Here is an 18,151-nt window from a genome sequence, read left to right on the forward strand (position 1 = left end):
AAACCCAACACGTTGTGACGCAATGGACCCAGAAACCGAATTTTTTTCCGGTTCGGTTCGGGTTCGGGTCCAGGAGGACACACATATCGGTTCCGAACAGGTCCAAGATGCTCTAAACTGGTTCCGAACCGGTTCACTGCACAAGGTATGTATTTCGGCTTGTATTGAAGACTCGGGTTGCAAAAAATGGGCAACAGGTTGGAGGGAGGTAAGACGAAAAACGGTCAGTCTCGAACTCTCGATGCTTTGAAAACGGTTTTGGAACTGTAACCGAAATTTTCTAAATCGGTTCGGTTCCGGTTCAGCTCCAAGATGGCGGCGGTCTTTTCGGTTCGGTCCCGTTTCGGTTTGATATCTGTAAAGTGTCACAACACTTTTGACGTCGTATAGCTCCAACATATTCAGTCTAAGCAGGATCACAGTCTACGAAATATATTCGAATAAACAGTGATTCGCGAGAGACTGTTTAATGCAGCTATATATTTCATCCTATCCTGGCATCACATCGGAATGACGTTAGCCTGTTTGAAGAACGCCATCGGAGGGTCCTGCAAGAAATCAACGTGATTTGTATTTCGGATGCAGTGCAGAAAGAAGGAATACCCTCACCTAATTTACTCCCGGATTCTGGAACTGGAAGCGTTCATGCTGAAAGAGTCGGAAGATGTGTACATATGATACAGATTGTAACGCAGGATGTTAGACACTTGATGCCACAAGTTAAATAATATCTCGTAGCTCAATAGCATGCGTCTAAACAGGGTCCATTCAGTCGATTATTTCTTCCACCGCACGTTACGTAATGTGCGTCAGGCAGTGAGTAAAAAGAAACGTTCACTATACTTACGCGGCTGTACTTTTTCTGTAAGGTGCAGGAAACAAAGGTACATCGAAAGGTGTACGTACAGCTCACCTAAGCCCTAAAGCGGAACACGTTAGAGCACCACAACGGGACATAGATGCATATGTAGGGAATAAAAGGAGCATTTACTTTCGAGCCTTTTGCATCCTGTAAAAAAGGAATTCAAAAACTAATGAGAGGGAATCACCACAGGGGCCAAGTATTAGTCAACGGCGTCAGTTCCTGCTAGCACTAATTTAGTAGGTAAGTAACTTCACGCAAATAACCATCACAAATGTGTTGAAGGAGGAGGCAAAATTATTGGAGGATTCTCAAAACGTCGTAGCGTATACCATTTTGGCATGGCAGTGGGTTCTGCTTCCTTCTTGACCTCTTTCTTGACGACATCTTCACTTTGTTTTCGTGGTGGCCCCCCCGGTTCTGGTGACTCTGGACTCAACCTGAGAGGAAAGTAACGTCACCACACGACTTTGTCACAAGGTCTTCTTCTCTATACGGTTTTTCCGACAAATAGTTGCAGTCATATATATATAGTTTACGCTGCTTTTTCGCCGGTTGAAGCTGGTGCAGGCTCAGGTACCAACGGCACTTTTTCCTCAGACTTGGTCTCTGCTGTTGCCTCTCCCGGGGCTGTTGATGACGACGATCTGGACATAACGAAGTATCCCAGCTAAGCCCTCGGCACAAACACCAGAGACAGCAGAGCTGTGAACCCCACCTAGGTATTGTTCTTGCGTAATTACTACAAAAATGCGCTATATGCCCTCTATAATCTATATCTATATAATGGCCGTCGTTTTATAGTTGCAACGCTTGTGAAACATCTTGTCTAATTCACAAAAACAGAGCACAGCAGAGAACAGCGCCCACAGGAAGCACACCATGTACAGACAACCCTCACATTTTGGACAAACGTCATGAAATGGTGTCAGGTCCGAACGCCATCTGGACTAAACAAGGCACGATCGCTAACCGACGTGACGTAATCATTAGGGGCCCCTTTAATCACGACTATCCTTTCGGCGGCCGTAACCATGTAAGCGAACCGCCACGAGCCCCATGCCACTCGCAGCCAGTCGTCAGCGTCGATTAGTTGAAGCAGACAACGGTATGACCAGAGAGGCCGTGCTGTCTATAGAGGCCGTTCGTTACTGTTGCCATGGACAGTGAGAACTTACGTCGATTCCACTTCGGAGCCGTCGAAAGTGTAGTTAACCATGCGGAGAAAATATTTCGACAGGTTGTGAGACACAATAGCCAGAATGGTGAACATCCACACGCAGAAACCCAGGGCTGTCCAGAAGGCGTTCTGCGAAGGCAGCCGATTAAACTTCAGAACAAATCGCAGATTCCATACAGAGGACACGGCACAGACACCGGCAATAAAAACAGCAGGTTGAATGAGGCAGTGCAAATATGAGAGCATGTATTGTCGAGAAGTAGGCGCTATTCCAGATAACCGGCCACATAAAAGATACTTACGATATTGCGAATCAAGCCATGGCAGGCGTAGCGAAAACCTCTTTCGTATCCTTTGTAAGCGGCGAAGCAGGGTGGGTTCACCTTCGGTAAATTACACGGCTCTTTAATGATGACAATTATAATTATAAAACTGACAGCGTCTTTAAATACTTCAACATATCCTGTAAAACGAGTGGACGTTAAGAAAATTTTCTGAGTAAGACAGCGTTATTGCACTGCATAAATGTTCTGTTCTTCGCTAATATCAGGTAGGAAAAGATAGAGGGAAGCTAGAGAGGGAAGCGACATTGCATCTCGCAAAGTGGTACCAAAGGAGCAAAATGCCCTGAAACTACAGCAGTACGTACAGGGAGCAAACGCCGTAAAAATGTCAAGCAAGAATACGTTGTTACATATCGCGTAAGAGAAGTGGCTGGAGAAATGAATCGAGAAAGTGGCAAAGCACGAAGAATGCGGTGACTGACAGCGTGCTCGTAACTACCAGCGCCAGAATGCGTTCAAGTAGACTGTTCATCCGTCGTGACTGATTTGATTAGTTTTGTTTTGTTTTTGCATAAACACACGACCAGAGGGGGTCCAAGTAGACTGTTCATCCATCATGACTGACTTGGTTAGTTTTTTTCTTTTTTCATAAACATACGACCAGCGTGGGTCCAAGTAGACTGTTCATCCGTCATGACTGAATTGGTTAGTTTTGAGCATTTTTTGCGACCAGAGTGGGTCCAAGTACACTGTTCGTTTTGGCTTTTTTCGTAAACGCACGACCAGAGTGGGTGCAAGTAGACTGATCATCCGTTTGGGTTATTTTTTGCACTAACACACGACCAAAGTGGGCTAAAGTAGACTGTTCATCCGTCGTGACTGACCTAGTTAGTTTTGGGTTTCTTTTGCATAAATAACACACGACCATGGTGGGTGCGGGTAGACTGTTCATCCGTCGTGACTGACTTGGTTAGTTTTAGGTATTTTTTGGATAAAAATACGACCAGAGCGGATCCAAGTAGACTGTTCATCGATCGTGACTGACTTGATTGGCTTTGGGTAGCTTTTGCACAACCATACGACCAGAGTGGATCCAAGTAGACGCTGATCATCCGTCGTGACTGACTTGGTTGGTTTTGGGTAGCTTTTGCATAACATACGACCAGAGTGGGTCCAAGTAGACTGGTCATTCGTGATGACTGACTTGGTTGGTTTTGGGTAGTTTTTGCATAAACATACGACCACAGTGGGTCCAAGTAGACTGTTCAGCCGTCGTGACTGACGTGGTTAGTTTCGGGTATCTTTTGGCATAAACATACGACCAGAGTGGGTCCACGTAGACTGATATTCTGTCGTGACTGACTTGGATGGTTCTGTGTAGTTTTTGCATAAGCATACGACCAGAGTGGGTTTAAGGAGACTGTTCAGACGTCGTGACTGACGCGGTTAGCTTTGGTCTGTATTTTCGTTTTGCGTAAACACACGACACGGTGGCGCCGCGGCGAAAAAAAAAAAAAACGTTTTCGTACTTCGCCTGTCACTGCGTACGCATGGCAGGTGAAGTACAAAAACGTTTGTTTTTAGGCGTTCTATAGAATGCCGGTAGCATATGTCATTCTACGCATGAAGAGTGATTACTTACCACATCCATGTCGAGATCTCTGCTACGAATCTGTTGAACTTTCTCATCGCCAAACCTCTCAACTATCTGGAAAAGGAAACCCAGCGCGAAATGAAATACCTATGACAACCCGTGGTCGCGCGAAGCTTTAAATACACGCTAACCTATGCGCGAGAGGGACTCCTTACATTCTCGAGGTGGCCCCACATCATTGCCTTCAGTATGTCAAAGTCCTGTTGAGCAATATAGGGGGATGGATCCTGAAAAATGAATGGTGGGCATCAACAGTATTCATACCAGCTTCACTGTAGTGCTGACCATTGAAGAACATTTGTTTATCGGTTCAAGGGTCTGACTTGTGCACGTTGTACGGGTGCAAAGATCAGGGCGTTCAGGAACAACTGAACGCTCTTATTTGTGGGCGAGGTCAGGAATGATAAGCCGATTGCTTACGAACGTACCTTCCAGAGGTGCACTGGTCTGGTGTCCTCAAAGCATCACTTAGTGCTCTTTTGAAAGAAGAACCCTTTCCTGGATACTTCTTCAAGGAATCTTGTACTTAGGATTCTGTCGTTTGCTAAATCTTTAGAGAGACCGGAAGGCCAGCTCTGGACAGGGGCGGATCCAGACCCTCGTTTTTTTTTGTTTTTTTTTGGGGGGGGCGGTTTCTTTGTCGGAGCGCGTAGTGGGGGAGGGGGGAGATGGAAATCCAATGTATAAACTGACGTTTTTTTTGGGGGGGGGGCGATCGCCCCCCCCCCCCCTTGGATTCGCCACTGGCTCTGGATAAACTACCATTTTAAGGAGGCTTCTCGACTATGTACTTGCGACTACTCGCAAAAAGGGAGCTCAAAGATATCACAGTAAAAGGGCTGAAATGTCAATTATGTAGATGTCTTATTTCGGAGTTGTGCATTTGACAAGCGGGCCAGCTAGCCCAAGTGGCTGACAAGCGGATGATAAGATTGCACATCGCGTCTCACATCGAGTATCCTGCGAGGATCCACAGCTAAGGACGACAGAAGATGGTGCAGGTTCTCCTACAGCAGAACGAAAGAGTATACTCAACGAGAACTTTCAGATAACTTTTTGTTGCGCTTCCTCACCGTTTTGTTGATGAAAGAGTGGATGCCAGTGTCGAAGTCGTTGTGAATGACGTCGAAGAGTCGGCCACCGTTGCATTTCCTGGGAAGGGAAATATAACGAGAGTGCCATATACCATCGCACGTTATACTTGTGAAATTGCTTGGTCCCTGGTCCAATCCAGCCAACCAACGCTCTGCCCTCAAAGCTCTTTTAACCTGTTTGGACGCAATAGGACTTGGAATCCTATTGTGAACAGGCTCATTATTTCATTCCCCACATCACCACCAGCGATGGGGTGTCGCCCCTGGCGATGAAACTCGCCATTCCTAATCTTGAAAATAAGTTGTTGTTGTTGTTGTTCCAAAGCTGCACGAGCTACGCGTGAACGCCACTACGCCTCGGCGTTGCTGTATCCATCCCAAACCACGTCATCGTGTTCTTTCCTCTTGGACTCCTGTGCTTGAAGTGCATTTGCTTTCCCTGATATCGTCGTGTGTGGCTGGATTGCTGGATAAATTTCCAGAGGGTTGGTGGTCCATTCCAAAAGCGACAAAAAAAGAAAAAGAAGAAAGAGACAGCGCAAGGGGACAAGGACGAAAACGAGACGACACAACCACTGATCGACTAAAGCAACAAGGGCGGCTAACCAAAAGCGTCATTAACCCTTTCGGCCCTGGTGTACTAAAAAACTACACATCAAAGATGTAGGAAGGGAGTTGCCTCAGGACAGAAGCCGCCGATATTTCGAACAGAGACTGTTGTTCTTCTGGGCCCAGAAGAAGAACAGTCTCTGTTCGAAATATCGGCGGCTTCTGTCCTGAGGCAACTCCCTTCCTACATCTCTACCGGTTCGCTGGATTTCTACCCATCTACACACCAAAGATGTGTTTTGACGCCTCAATGAAATGGCCGAAATAGACAAAGCGAAAATATTCGTAAGACATCCGAATCCGAATCCGAATCCGCATCGCTTGTTGGGCTCTCGCGTGCCCTGGAACAGGGCAAGAAGACGACGAAGAAGGTAAACACGCCTGAGAGAGTAGCAGCGGGAAGTACAAAATATTAAAATTTTCATGAATCAAGTATTGTAACGTGCGTGGTGAGAAATGTAATTTATGAAACATTGGAGACCTTAAGCTCAGAGAAAAATTATTGCACCAGTGTATACAATTTGTACTATACTTAGTACAACAAGACCCAGCGCCTATCACTCCTAGGAAATTTTGGCTCCTTCGCTACAGTGTTTCCTTTACTTTTTTTTTTGATTGGTAGGAATTCCGCCTAGTAGGTTTGCGACGAAGAATTCTTCTTTCATATTCACATGTTTCCTTACTTGGCATTTGACCGAGATGATGATCCAGGTATAAGGAGGAAGACTCAGAATTTTCTCCACGAGGTGCGGCAGTCGACGGGTTACGTGTGAACTAACTGACGAGTTTGATGAAGAGAAAATCATAGGAAATGTATAATGACGATATGAACTGATGAAGAAGCCCTACGGCTAATTTTTGTACTCAAAAAATATATCTTCCAAAAGGATTCCACGTGCGCTGCAGTATTTTTTGGCAACTGTTGCCTCAAGATGATCATCGTGTACATTTTCCCGTTTCTGTACAAGGTCAAAAATAAATTATAGCGTCAAACATTTTTACCTTTTTCACAACAACTGAGCCCTGATGTACTATATTTAGTACATGACGCAATCTTCAATAGCCAAGAAATAGTAACCTCGTATTTTGTATCTTTGGTTTCCTTGGACGATATGGAAACCAAATCAGGTCGAAAAAAAATTTACTGCATATTTCAAAAATCCAGGGTCGAAAGGGTTAAGGATGTAAAGGAATCACCTTCTCCTTGCGGATGAGTCAAGGACATTTGTAGTAATTGGTGATGAGGCGTTTAATGAAAAAGAAACAGCAACCTCGGGGGAAACGATTTAACCACTGGAAGGGAGACTCCGTAGAGGGGGGGGGGGGGGGGGGTTAAAAAATAGGACCGGAAAGTGGTTTGAAAACATCGAGTGAGTTCAATATATGTAAATTTGTTGAAAAAGGTACCGGGCTTGTATTTGAATGCTTTCTAGGGAGTCCCTTGCTGTCCATAGTGTCAGAGGCAGGATCTTGGTAAGGTGTACTTTTCTCCAGGGGAAGCTAGCACTATTGAGTGTAGACGATCCGTTTGAAATAAAAAATTCGGAGGGGGTCATTGCGCAAATTAAGAGATGTAAGGATAAGGAAATGAAGCTTTCTTCATTGGATGTAAAGGATTTATATCACAATATTCCACAAGGTAAACTAATGCAAATTGTAGAAGAAAGCACCGATCATTTTGGTGTGGTGAGGTTTCAGTATTTGTCGAGGGGTTGCTCACGACAGCTTTTGGGTCTATTGGAAAATTTACGTTCAGAAGAAGGGTGGGTTGCATCGGGTCGCAGATCGCCCCGATTCTGAACGCGCTTTTTATAGCCAGCGTAGATCGTAAAGCTAAAATGGTATTCAGAAAAAAGAAACCTAGGAGTTAGAGTAGTATGTACGAGGGGTGTTCAAGTCAAACCGGTCTCCTGAGTGTAGAAATGGCTCGCACTACTTCTTTTTCGTCATTTTCACATGCGACAGGCCTCCGCGTTCACCACGTGGTAGTCCAAAGTTTGTGCAAAACAGAAGACACGTGCTGGACAAGATGGCCGACAACGAGGTGACCGCGCACATCGAACAGCGAATTGTCATGAAGTTTCTCGTGAATGAAGGCGTAAAGTCATTTGAAATTCACAGAAGACTTCAGGCTCAGTATGGCCACGATACACTTAGCCGCAGCAAAGCGTTTGAGTGGTGTTAACGGTCCCGAGACGGCCGTACATCAGTGCAGGACGATCCCGGCCGGGGCGGCTCAGAGCCCCAGTGTCAGAGTTCCTGAGAACATCCAACTTGTGGAGCGCCTGATCCTCTAGGACCGACGGATAGCATGTCTCGAACTGGCTCGAAAGACGGACCTTTCTGTGGGAACGTTGAACACTATCATTCATGAACACCTCCAGTTTCCGAAAGTTAGTGCCCGTTGGGTCCCGAGGCAGACTGGAAATCTCCGAAGAGCTAAGGTACCGTTTCGACACTGAAGGACAGCCGTTCGTTGATCGGATCATCACGTGCGATGAAACGTGGGTGCACCATTTCAATCCTGAGTCTAAACGCGCATCAAAACAGTCGAAGCATCCGGGCTCGCCAGCACCCAAGAAGTTCCGAAGCACCCCGTCTGCCACGGCCATGGTCATGGCCACGGTTTTTTGGGACAAGGCTGGCGTCGTTCATGTTGACTTTCTGCCCATTGGTACCACCATCAGTAGTGCATATTACTGCCAGGTTCTCAGGGATGTGCATAAGGCGCTGAAGCAAAGGCGGCCGGGCCTCATCACCAAAGGAGTCCTCCTCCTACAGGACAATGCACGCCCGCATACCACGCATCTCACGACACGCACCTTACAGGAACTTGGCTGAGAGTTGCTGCCACATCCCCCTTACAGTCCAAGCCTCGCCCCCAGCGATTTCCATCTCTTCGGGCCACTGAAGGCGTTCCTTGGGGGCCGCCATTTCAGCTGCGACGACGAGGTCAAGAATGCGGTCCGATCATGGCTGCTACGCGCCAGTAAGGATTTTGTACGCTGCTGGCATCCAAGCCCTCGTGAAACGCTGGGACAAGTGCATTAGTGCAGTTGGAGATTACGTTGAAAAATAAAACTAATTTCTCGCCTGGAAGTTCATTTTACTTTTGCGAAAAATGAAAACTCCCGGTTTGACTCGAACACCTCTCGTAGATACACGTATATGATTTTCTGGTTTTTTGCTCAAAGAAACTTGCAGGTTAAGACAGTAAGGGAATTGGTTTAAAACCGACGGCGAGGGTCTTGAATTCACAATTGAAGAGGCAATTCAGTTTTTAGATTTAAGGTTACAAGTGAATGATTTGTTGGGAGTGTAGGAGTAGGGATCATAAGTGTAGGAGTATAGGAGTAGGGACCCCTGCTTCCACGCGCTACGGCGCTGGCCCATCAGTTCTATCGGCACCGTCCTAGCGTGAAGCCACACACATCTGCCCGATGGGACATTCCATCATCGTCGGTCAGGACCCGTGCAGAGGAAGACCATCGTCCTCTACATTTGGTGACCCGAACGAAGAACACCATGTTCGGCGTGATTCGGCCTCTTACCATCCCAAATTTCGACAGCGACTACTACCATGGGGCATCAATTCGGCACCCCTCACCAACACCAAACCCAGTGACCCAGCAGTCGATGGCGCTACGGTACAACTTGTGAGTCCCCGAGCACGCCCTTCCACCGGGGGCTCGTAATAGGAGGCCACCACCTACTCGCTTTGACCCGGCACCCTTCGGCTTCGACGCCCCGTACCGGCCGCGGTACGCCGTGGTCCCCTCACACTTCGCCATGCCTTCACGTACATCGTGATGATATTCCCCGGATACACCAGCGGCACCTGGTCGAGCGACGCGCTCCCTTATCGCATCGCCAAGCCGCTGGTCACTCGCCCTGACGACGTTTCGGCTCGGAAACGCATGAACACACTCGTGACTACATCTCACGTCGCCTCCACCGTACATGCCCTGCCTGCCTTCGCCACCCTCCTCGACGCTCTGGTACTCGTAGCCCACCAGCGACCGCAAAGTTACCATTCATCGCCATACTTCTTGTCGCCGCGTCTCTCTACCCGCTCCGCGGTGTGTCCGAGGGACGATGTGTCCCTGCTTGCCACGCGCTACGGCGCTGGCCCGTCAGCTCTACCGGCACCGTCCTAGCGTGAAGCCACGCACGTCTGTCCGCTGGGACATTACATCATCGCCGACCAGGACTCGTGTAGAGGAAGACCACCGTCCTCTACAGGTGGGCTCTCTGGTGACCTAAGCGATCTAAGGAGGAAGGTGTTGTGTTGAGGGCACCGCTCAGTGGAACGCTCATTGGAACGACGCACACGAGTACAGTGCATGCATTTTCTGTGGAACAACACTTCGTTGTTTCGCGGTAGAAGAAAAGCTGAAAGGGTAGCTCACATTCCGGTGAGCTACGGCTATACTTACCACAACGTAGTGCCTGCCAAGAATTTTCCGAACCACTTTCCACGCTCTTGTTCTGGCCAAAATACAGAGAAGGTCTGCAGGAGACAAATAGACATTTACGGACAAGTAACGGCTTAATCCGAAAAATGGACGCCTAAGAAACAGGCAAATGAACACGGACAGTTGCCACCAACGAAGACACACGCGAACGCATAATTGAGCTCGTATTTCGAAACGAATGACAGAAACACCTTGTACATCTATACTGCTAAGCACGCAACGACCCTTTTCCTATATCCGTGAAGACAATAAGTCATCGTCCGCAATTACGGGGGAATCCGGCAGGGGTTAACCAACCCTAACGTCAATTGGACCGGACGTTCTTCATCGGAACACCTTTATTCCTTCAATGAAGAATGAGCAAATGAATCCCAATGTTGCTGATCAATGTTTCCTGCTTGTCAAGTGCAGGTTTCACCCTCCTGTGACCATATAGTTTCTGCTCATCGGACATGTTACTTGTAATGGAAATGGGGTCATTTGACGTGCTGTGAAGAACCTAAACTCGTCGTCCTATATAGGGTGTTTCACCTAAAGTGGTAACAAATTCTAACTGGCGACGTACCCATCGGAGGATTGTAATACTTTCGGCAATTACCTTCTGGAATATTTGGCCACCGTGTAGGAAGACTTTGGACAATTTTCAATTGAGGGAAATTTATTTTTGTCAATCGAACTTTGAAAATCACCAAGCCAACCTCACCTTTGCTCTTGTTTTATTTGTTTTTTAAGGAATATGAAGTCCTCTACGGATAACCACAGATCCAACAAGAGCTATGCACAGTATAGCAACAAAAAAAAAAAAAAAGAAGAAGAAACAAGTAAATGTCAAGCTTTAGCACTGTTGAAGAAAATAATGAAGTCATAGGAACAACAGAGGCCATTTCACTGGGGAGCAAGACAGAGCTGTGTCACTGTCACTTGACACTTTTATGACCCAGGGATCCGGTCGGAAGCATCCAATGGGGAAGGTGGCAGACTTCCTGGTCACAAGGGGAGGCTACCATTTCCAAGAAAAGAACGAGGAATGCTCGTGACGGAAGAAGGGACTTGGACTGTGTTCTTCGTGCGAGCAGCACGCACTTGTATTAATTTTTTGTTATAAAGAGTGTCATTTATGTGTTCCTTCTTTGGTTACAATATACAGTTGTTTGTTGGTTGCGAAGATTACTGAGTTGTTTGAGTTTGTTTCCTCGTCGACAATTTATTCGACGATCGCGATCAACTTCTACTGTAACAAGCACCGCCTGCTTTATTGTTGCAAAAAAGCGCGCACGAAATGCGCGGTAAGAGGAGGAAGCGTCCCCGCCTTCATTTGTTCTGTTTTCTTTGTGATAGGACGGCCGTCACAAGCATCAAGGTCAAAGCGGGCGAAAGAAAGGTAAAACAAGAGGCGGGAGCACTTCCTCCTCTTGCCGCTCCTTCCGCGCGCGCTTTGTTGCGACAATCAAGCAGGCAGAGCGAAAGCACTTTCGCCAATTTTTTTTAGACTATTTCGGTTGCTATATTGCGCATAGTTTTTGTTGGGTATGCGGTTATCCCTGGAGGGCTTCATATCTCTGTTCAAGTTCGTTTGGCAATTTTCAAAGTTCGATTGAAAAAATAAATTTCGCTCAATTAAAAATTGTCCAAAGCCTTAATAAATGTCTGCACAAGTTTCCGGAAGGTAATTGAAGAAAGTTCCACAATCCTCCGGCGAGTACGTTGCCAGTTAGAATTTTTTATCACTTCAGGTGAAACATGTAGCATACGTATTCGTGTGTCTGTCATCGCTGAGCACATGCACGTGCATCGCTATAAGAACGCGTAAAACGGACTGACAACAGTACACGTTACCACAATGTTTCAGGTGAAAACTTACATCATCTAGCAGAGACACTTGTTGAATAGGTTCGTCAGCCTCCCCGTAGACGATTTTGTCGTACGGAAGACAGACGTAATTGGTGAGCGTCACACTCAGCACCATAATCACAGTGGTCATGACCATAAGCAAGGCACACACGGGGAATGATATAGCGATGGCACTGCACAGAAGAACACCCATTCGAAGCTTACGGAAAAAGCATGTCACTTGACTGCCACTCTCCAGCGTAACTGAAATAAATATACCTGGCACTGGCAGGAGCCGTCTTACTCTAAGCAACTCTCCTGCGATCGTTTTCGCTCGAAATACATGTATTTTCGTAGTTACATTTTCAATCGTGAGAGCCGGCAGCGCACCCGAACTCACTGGGGAGAAGCAAGCAGAGGAATCTCCTCATGAAGTCGCGCGACGTTTCCGTGACTCTCCGCCAGGGTGATCACAAGTGAAGGCCGGGTCGCCGGGTCACGTGCCCCTCCCGCTACATAGAGACGACGGTGCGGCGTGCAGCGGTGAACTGAACGCCCTCGAGCAGTCACATCGCAGGGAATAACGGACGTATTTTCGTTACCGTTTCCATTTTCGTTAATGCTATATTTTCGTTTTCGTTATCCGTTTCTGATACCAGCTTTTAATTTCGTTCCCGTTACGTTTCCGTTACTGTTTCCGGTAATGGAACGGCTGTTACAGAGCTGCGGGAGGACAGCCCGTCCGGCTCTAGAGCACCCTGTTTTGCCCAAGTGCTGCTTCGGTGTCACGCGTACACACTACACAAGTAATTTTACGTCGTTGGGTGGCGCTCATCTTGCAAGATTTTTAAAGAAGTGTAGGAACATGTCTTCAGTCACTGAGTCCAGCAACCCAAGATGGGCGTAACCTTCATCCAGTGTTGCATCCATAGGCGGACGCCCTCAGTAGTCAACAATACTGCCACGGTAAAATGAAGAAAATTACAAAAAATCGTATGCTGTCATACTCGTGCTATGGTGGAGTAGAGTGCGTCGAGTCTATGTTGTGTAAGTCTCATGTAAGCGAGTGATGCACCCTCGATATCCAATATTGCGCTATGTTTCCATGCTGTCGTGTAGTATTTAGAGCATTACAGGGAATGGAGCCATCAAAACACAAAAAGAAAATGAAAAGTCACTGAAACGTCATCGCACAATAGTAATAGCCATTACCCGAATTCAATACCGGAAGACAATTTTCGTTTCCGTTTCTGTTTCCGGTATTGGAGGAAAGTGGTAGGCGTTTCCGTTTCCGTTATCGTTACCATCTCCAATTTCGGTAATATACCGTTTCTGTTTCCGTTACCATTACCGTTACCCTTCCCTGTCACATCGTCGTCACACTTTTACGTCCCACTGATGTCGTGCAGGCGTCTCTCCGCGCGGGAATTTCAAGCCGCGTGGATACCATTTGTTTATAATGTCGACCATAGATTTTTCAATGTGAAGTAGTTCATTAAGAGTGTGGAAAGCGAACTGTCCCTCTAAAAGGGGAACTTGATGACAATTTTTGACCCGAAATGCTCCGATACAAAGTGAAAGAATCGACGTTGGAAGGAAATAATTTTACCCGACCATGACGAGTCCGGCGAAATTCGAATAGTTGGATCGTTTTGTAGGCGCCAGAAATTCGTTATGGTGAAACATTCCCGTGATGAAGGCTCCCGTGTACATGGTGAAGAGGATGATGAAGGCGATCAGCACGACGACAACGTAATAAACGCTGCGAGAAACAGTCCGTTTAGGTATCGCATGTGACGCAAACTGGTACACACGTCACCTCTTGTTCTGCAGAGTGTCGAGCACCTTCCACGAGTCGGCATCCTGCACCCTACGAGGGATGGCCCCCATACTTCGGATAGTCTGTGGAAATAGACACAACGGTAGGCACTCGTTCTTACGATACTCAGTCAACGTGAAAAATATCTATATTAAATTCGTAGCCGATTATTTATAGACATTACTGCCATGTCGTCACTGCCAGTAATTTCCGGCTTCTGCTATTGCACCCCCTATTGCTCCCCTATAGGCTCCGCAAGTTCAACTTCTGCGCAGGAGAGGGGAAAATGGGCGGAGAAATCACGTGGCCAGCGTTCCTCCACTCACCGGTCGGCGCGGAGTAACCAACGTGCTCGATGTTGTGGTTGCGGTTACTTCGTTGCTTCCTTCCCCACTTGGGCTCTCCGCGTCCAGTTTGTTGTGCTGGGGGGCGGCCAATCATGTGCCGCGTTAGGTTACGTCAGAGCTTGAGGGAAAGGGGGGAACTGAGGAACCGCGCGGAAGTGTGACCAACTTGCAGAGTGTATTGCTGTAATCCGGCAGGTTCACGTCATGCAGACTTGTGTGTATCTTGAGTACGTACTCAAAATACAGTATTGTAAATACTTTTTTCGGTATTTTGTTACTCTATGCCCAACTTTTGCGACAAGTATTTTTGAAGTATTTAAAATACTTATTCATTATTTGCTACCCAGTACTCAAAATACTTTCCTTCCTCGTCAAGCCGTATCCAGCACACTTCCCCGCCGTGTCCAGATCTTCAGCTCACTGGAACTTAACTTTTCTTTCTTTCTTTTTTTTTTCTTGGGGGGGGGGATTCGCGCATCTGTTATTGATCTCCCTGTACAATAGACTGGTCCCACGCTTGTGCTTGCTTGTCAATAGCCCGACCCCTTCGTCAAATACAGATTCCTGTCCATATTGCCAGGTGAGTCCCCAGGGGATTAGGTACGACAGAATCCCGGCATTTATTTCCTTGGATATCGAAGCAATAAACATGCGCCAGAGGCTGAAAGACCCGAGCTGACATAAGAGGGATTACTACGTTTTAGCTCTGAACATATCACCAAAGTTTACTTGAGTTCAGAATACGCGTTTCACGTTATCTACTCAAATTACGGTTTTGAGTATTTTGTACTCTCTTTTAAATGCTTTTTACGTGGAGTATTTAGTGTCTTATTTTAAATACTTTCGCGCAGTATTTTGTACATGTCTGCCTAAGTACAAAGAGAAACAAAAGTAAAAAGAAAAATGACCCACGTGGTTTGCATCTGCTTGGAGAAACGCATTAAATCGAATAAGAAGACTGGACGCACTGTGAGATAGATGTCCTGCCTCTGTGAAGAATGATGACGTCTCATCAGTAGCACCCAATCAGGAAGAAGCCCTGATGACTTACCAACTATGGTTGCATTGTACTGCTCGTTAATGCGCTCGGAAATGAGCTGTGTAAAATTTTCTTGCAACTGGAAAAAGATAAAAACGTGAGGAACAGCTCACAACGTTTTTAAATACTCAGGGATGATAGTATTGGTATAATAATGCTGTTGTGGTAGAGAAGGTCGTGGAAGACCTCATACGGTATTCAGATGACACGTTAGCAGTAAGAGGTGTCTGAAGTGAATGACTTTTTTTTTTTTTCATTACCAACGTTAAAACAACGATTAATTTTATTTCGTATTATAAATCAACGTTGCTGAACGACTTGGTACTCAAAATATAAATGGAGTTAGTCAACAGAATTTTCGAAAGAACTCATTGGCAGTTTCCTAGCAAGAATGCGAGCACCTTCCCGGTCTCCTAGCACGTTGGAAGACTGCCAGCCAGCAGCGCCAGCAGCCGTCGCAGGGTGAGACAGAGGTGAGGAGACAGAAATCGCCCCCTGGAGGAGCATGTTGCCAGATTGCGCATACAATGACGTCACACTTCTCAACATTAATTCGACTATACTTTTTGACACTTTTTCTCCCTGGAACCCGTGCGATAAATTCGTATGCGGTCAGAGCAAGAGCCGCGTGCTCGCCTCAAGAGCAGTTTTTTGGCTCTTGCTGGGAGAGGCCGAGCCAGAACAGCCCTTCTTCCCACAGGGGTGGCATCCAATGTATTGCCAGGCGCCCACAGCTCCCCATAGAGCCCATAGTTTGAGATAATTCAGGCAACACTGGACATACGACCAATGAAAATGCGTCGTGATGCCTAGCAGCCAACCAATCAGCAACCTCTCAGTTTGGCTCGGCTTTCGGCCGGCCCTGGCTGGCTGCCATTGACTTCTACTGGTTTTCATACCTGGCGCCCGTTATTCCAAAATAACTAAGACATTTTTGATAGGCGAAATACATATTTATTGATGCAACGTATAAACTCAAATGTTTGACTCATATATTCACCGTGCGTACAAGACGTTTCGTTCCTTGAATAGACAGTAACCAAACCAAGTTCGAACTTGCAAAGCACACATACAGTCTACTTCTGGGGGCGAGCGAAGTCCACGAGTGCGTGCGTTTCACAGATGAGCATCGTTTTCTCATTTTGGCGATGCACCGTAGGTCACACAGTCACGGGAAATACTTTTGTCGTACGAACACTCTCTTCTTTGTCACTGTATTTGAAAATGCGACAGCGCTCGAAAGTGTTCCTCAGGCGTCAGCTCACCAAGCATTCCAGTTCCGACCCGGCAAGAATGTCCGTAGGTTGACACTTTATCGGAGATCAGTACATGGCCAGAGTCACTATAGCTCACGAACAAACCCGCGCGTACACTTCCTCTTTGGTCGTTGTGGTCAACCGACATCGGCGAGCCGCGGAGACGCAGCGACCTTGCTTGGAGCTGCCCGCCTGGCCGACTGCCCGCGAAAAGTGAGCCAGGGGAATGAACGTGTAGTATATTTCTATCGTCGGGAAAAACTCACGTGACCTCAGACGTCGGGCCAATCGTTGGGCCTCGGTAGAGTAGTTTTTTTGCTTTGTTTTATTTTGTCTCCATGGGTGACGCGTGACGTAAAGCGACGCTGCCGAGGGGTTCTCTTTCCCTTTCCCCTCTGTTCTCTCCCCGCTTTGGCGGTTCTGGATTTTCGTTCGCATCCAGTGAAATAAATAAAACGCGGAAGCGTTGGCTCTTTCTGTTGCACAAGGTGCTTTATTTTTCGGGATTGGTATTTCCAAATCACACATAAGCAGTCTTCTGTATCTGCGCCAAACACGAACTTGACATGAACATTGTTTCTGAAGTTCGAGTAATATGCCGAAGCAACTTCACATTCACTGTTAGCTGATGTCTCAAGTGGAAGACTTCACAGTAGATCAGTAAGTTCACTGCACAGGCACACACATTCACAAATCCAGCATGATAGGAAACATGTCCATATCACTTTGCTGCTTGTGTAGTGTCACATGTCAAGGCTGACCCGTCACAAAGGAACCTGTGCAGCTGCTAAGCCAAAAGATGATGTTCCAACCACTCAGAGTGGCATATCCATTCTATTGCGTCCATGCCGATGCTTTTCTGAAGCAGATATGAGTTGAGCAGTACCTATAGTTCATACCTGAGCAAGAAAGACCAGAACAGGGATCAGAAAACGTGAAAACTAAAAATTCTAACGGCCGAAATGCTGAGTATATGCCACAGGTGCGGTGCTATGCTATGCTACGCTAAGCGGCAGAATGGAATAGGAACTGACTTACCTGCCATCGAGTGGAAAAACACAGTATTGATCCTCCTTGAATCGTTGTCGCGCCAAGCTAGCAAGCGAAGCAGACCTGCGCCTTCCACTTATCTATCACTGAATTTACTTGCAGAAGTATCCAAGAGGATTCGAGTTTTGCAGAGTCGGTATCGACGGGCACTAAAAGCCATCCAAAGCGGTACCGGCAAAGATGCTTTGCGTGCGTCCCAGCTGCACCATATTTCGAAACTTTACGGCGAACTGCTCCGGCTCCGGCACCCCAGACACGGCGGTGCCCGCTTTCCCGCGCCACGAAAAGGTTATAATTTCGAACCGACCAATGAGCGCTCGCATACCAGGGGAGCGGCCGCAGGAGCCAATGGGATGCTCTCGGTAGAGAACTCGCGCTTCGACGTAAAAATTTTGACGTTTCATGACGTTTGATGACGCGAAAGGCTCGCAGCGCCTCACTTTAGTCCGCAAAGGAACTCGCGAGTTTCATCCCCTTGAGTGAGCTGTCAGATATTTCGAAACTTTATCAACCAATCCCGGAGCGCGCATCCTCCTTTGGCCAATGGGCATCCGTCATGATGCCTGACGATGTAATACCACGTGACTGCCGCAAATGCGGGGAGCTGTGGAGGCCTGGTATTGCTCCGTAGACGAAAGCGTGCTGGGCGAAC

The 18,151-nt window shown here is 47.1% G+C and overlaps 1 protein-coding gene across 8 annotated transcripts in view; it reads right to left on the minus strand.

Annotated features, from left to right (window-relative positions):
• Nucleotides 1–451: 451 nt before the first annotated feature.
• Nucleotides 452–18,151, minus strand: part of LOC135394058 (uncharacterized) — a 31,057-nt gene continuing 13,357 nt past the window's right edge. For 5 of the 8 annotated variants that reach the window (XM_064624513.1, XM_064624515.1, XM_064624511.1 and 2 more), the window contains 18 exons: nucleotides 15,206–15,272; nucleotides 15,067–15,143; nucleotides 13,808–13,890; nucleotides 13,598–13,750; nucleotides 12,020–12,182; nucleotides 10,120–10,193; nucleotides 5,054–5,132; nucleotides 4,931–4,987; nucleotides 4,136–4,207; nucleotides 3,969–4,034; nucleotides 2,345–2,425; nucleotides 2,041–2,171; nucleotides 1,402–1,509; nucleotides 1,195–1,302; nucleotides 992–1,009; nucleotides 848–862; nucleotides 610–648; nucleotides 452–548 (listed from right to left, as the gene is read on the minus strand). In XM_064624513.1, coding sequence (XP_064480583.1) covers nucleotides 615–648; nucleotides 848–862; nucleotides 992–1,009; nucleotides 1,195–1,302; nucleotides 1,402–1,509; nucleotides 2,041–2,171; nucleotides 2,345–2,425; nucleotides 3,969–4,034; nucleotides 4,136–4,207; nucleotides 4,931–4,987; nucleotides 5,054–5,132; nucleotides 10,120–10,193; nucleotides 12,020–12,182; nucleotides 13,598–13,750; nucleotides 13,808–13,890; nucleotides 15,067–15,143; nucleotides 15,206–15,272 — 1,386 coding nt within the window. In that variant the 3' untranslated portion in view covers nucleotides 452–548; nucleotides 610–614. Of the gene's footprint in view, nucleotides 549–609; nucleotides 649–847; nucleotides 921–991; nucleotides 1,010–1,194; nucleotides 1,303–1,401; nucleotides 1,510–2,040; nucleotides 2,172–2,344; nucleotides 2,426–3,968; nucleotides 4,035–4,135; nucleotides 4,208–4,930; nucleotides 4,988–5,053; nucleotides 5,133–10,119; nucleotides 10,194–12,019; nucleotides 12,183–13,597; nucleotides 13,751–13,807; nucleotides 13,891–15,066; nucleotides 15,144–15,205; nucleotides 15,273–18,151 lie in introns of all 8 variants that reach the window. The other 3 variants (XM_064624516.1, XM_064624514.1, XR_010422760.1) reach the window with 2 other exon arrangements.

This window comes from Ornithodoros turicata, chromosome 5, assembly GCF_037126465.1.
Source record: "Ornithodoros turicata isolate Travis chromosome 5, ASM3712646v1, whole genome shotgun sequence".
In the NCBI taxonomy this organism is placed as follows: domain Eukaryota; kingdom Metazoa; phylum Arthropoda; class Arachnida; order Ixodida; family Argasidae; genus Ornithodoros; species Ornithodoros turicata.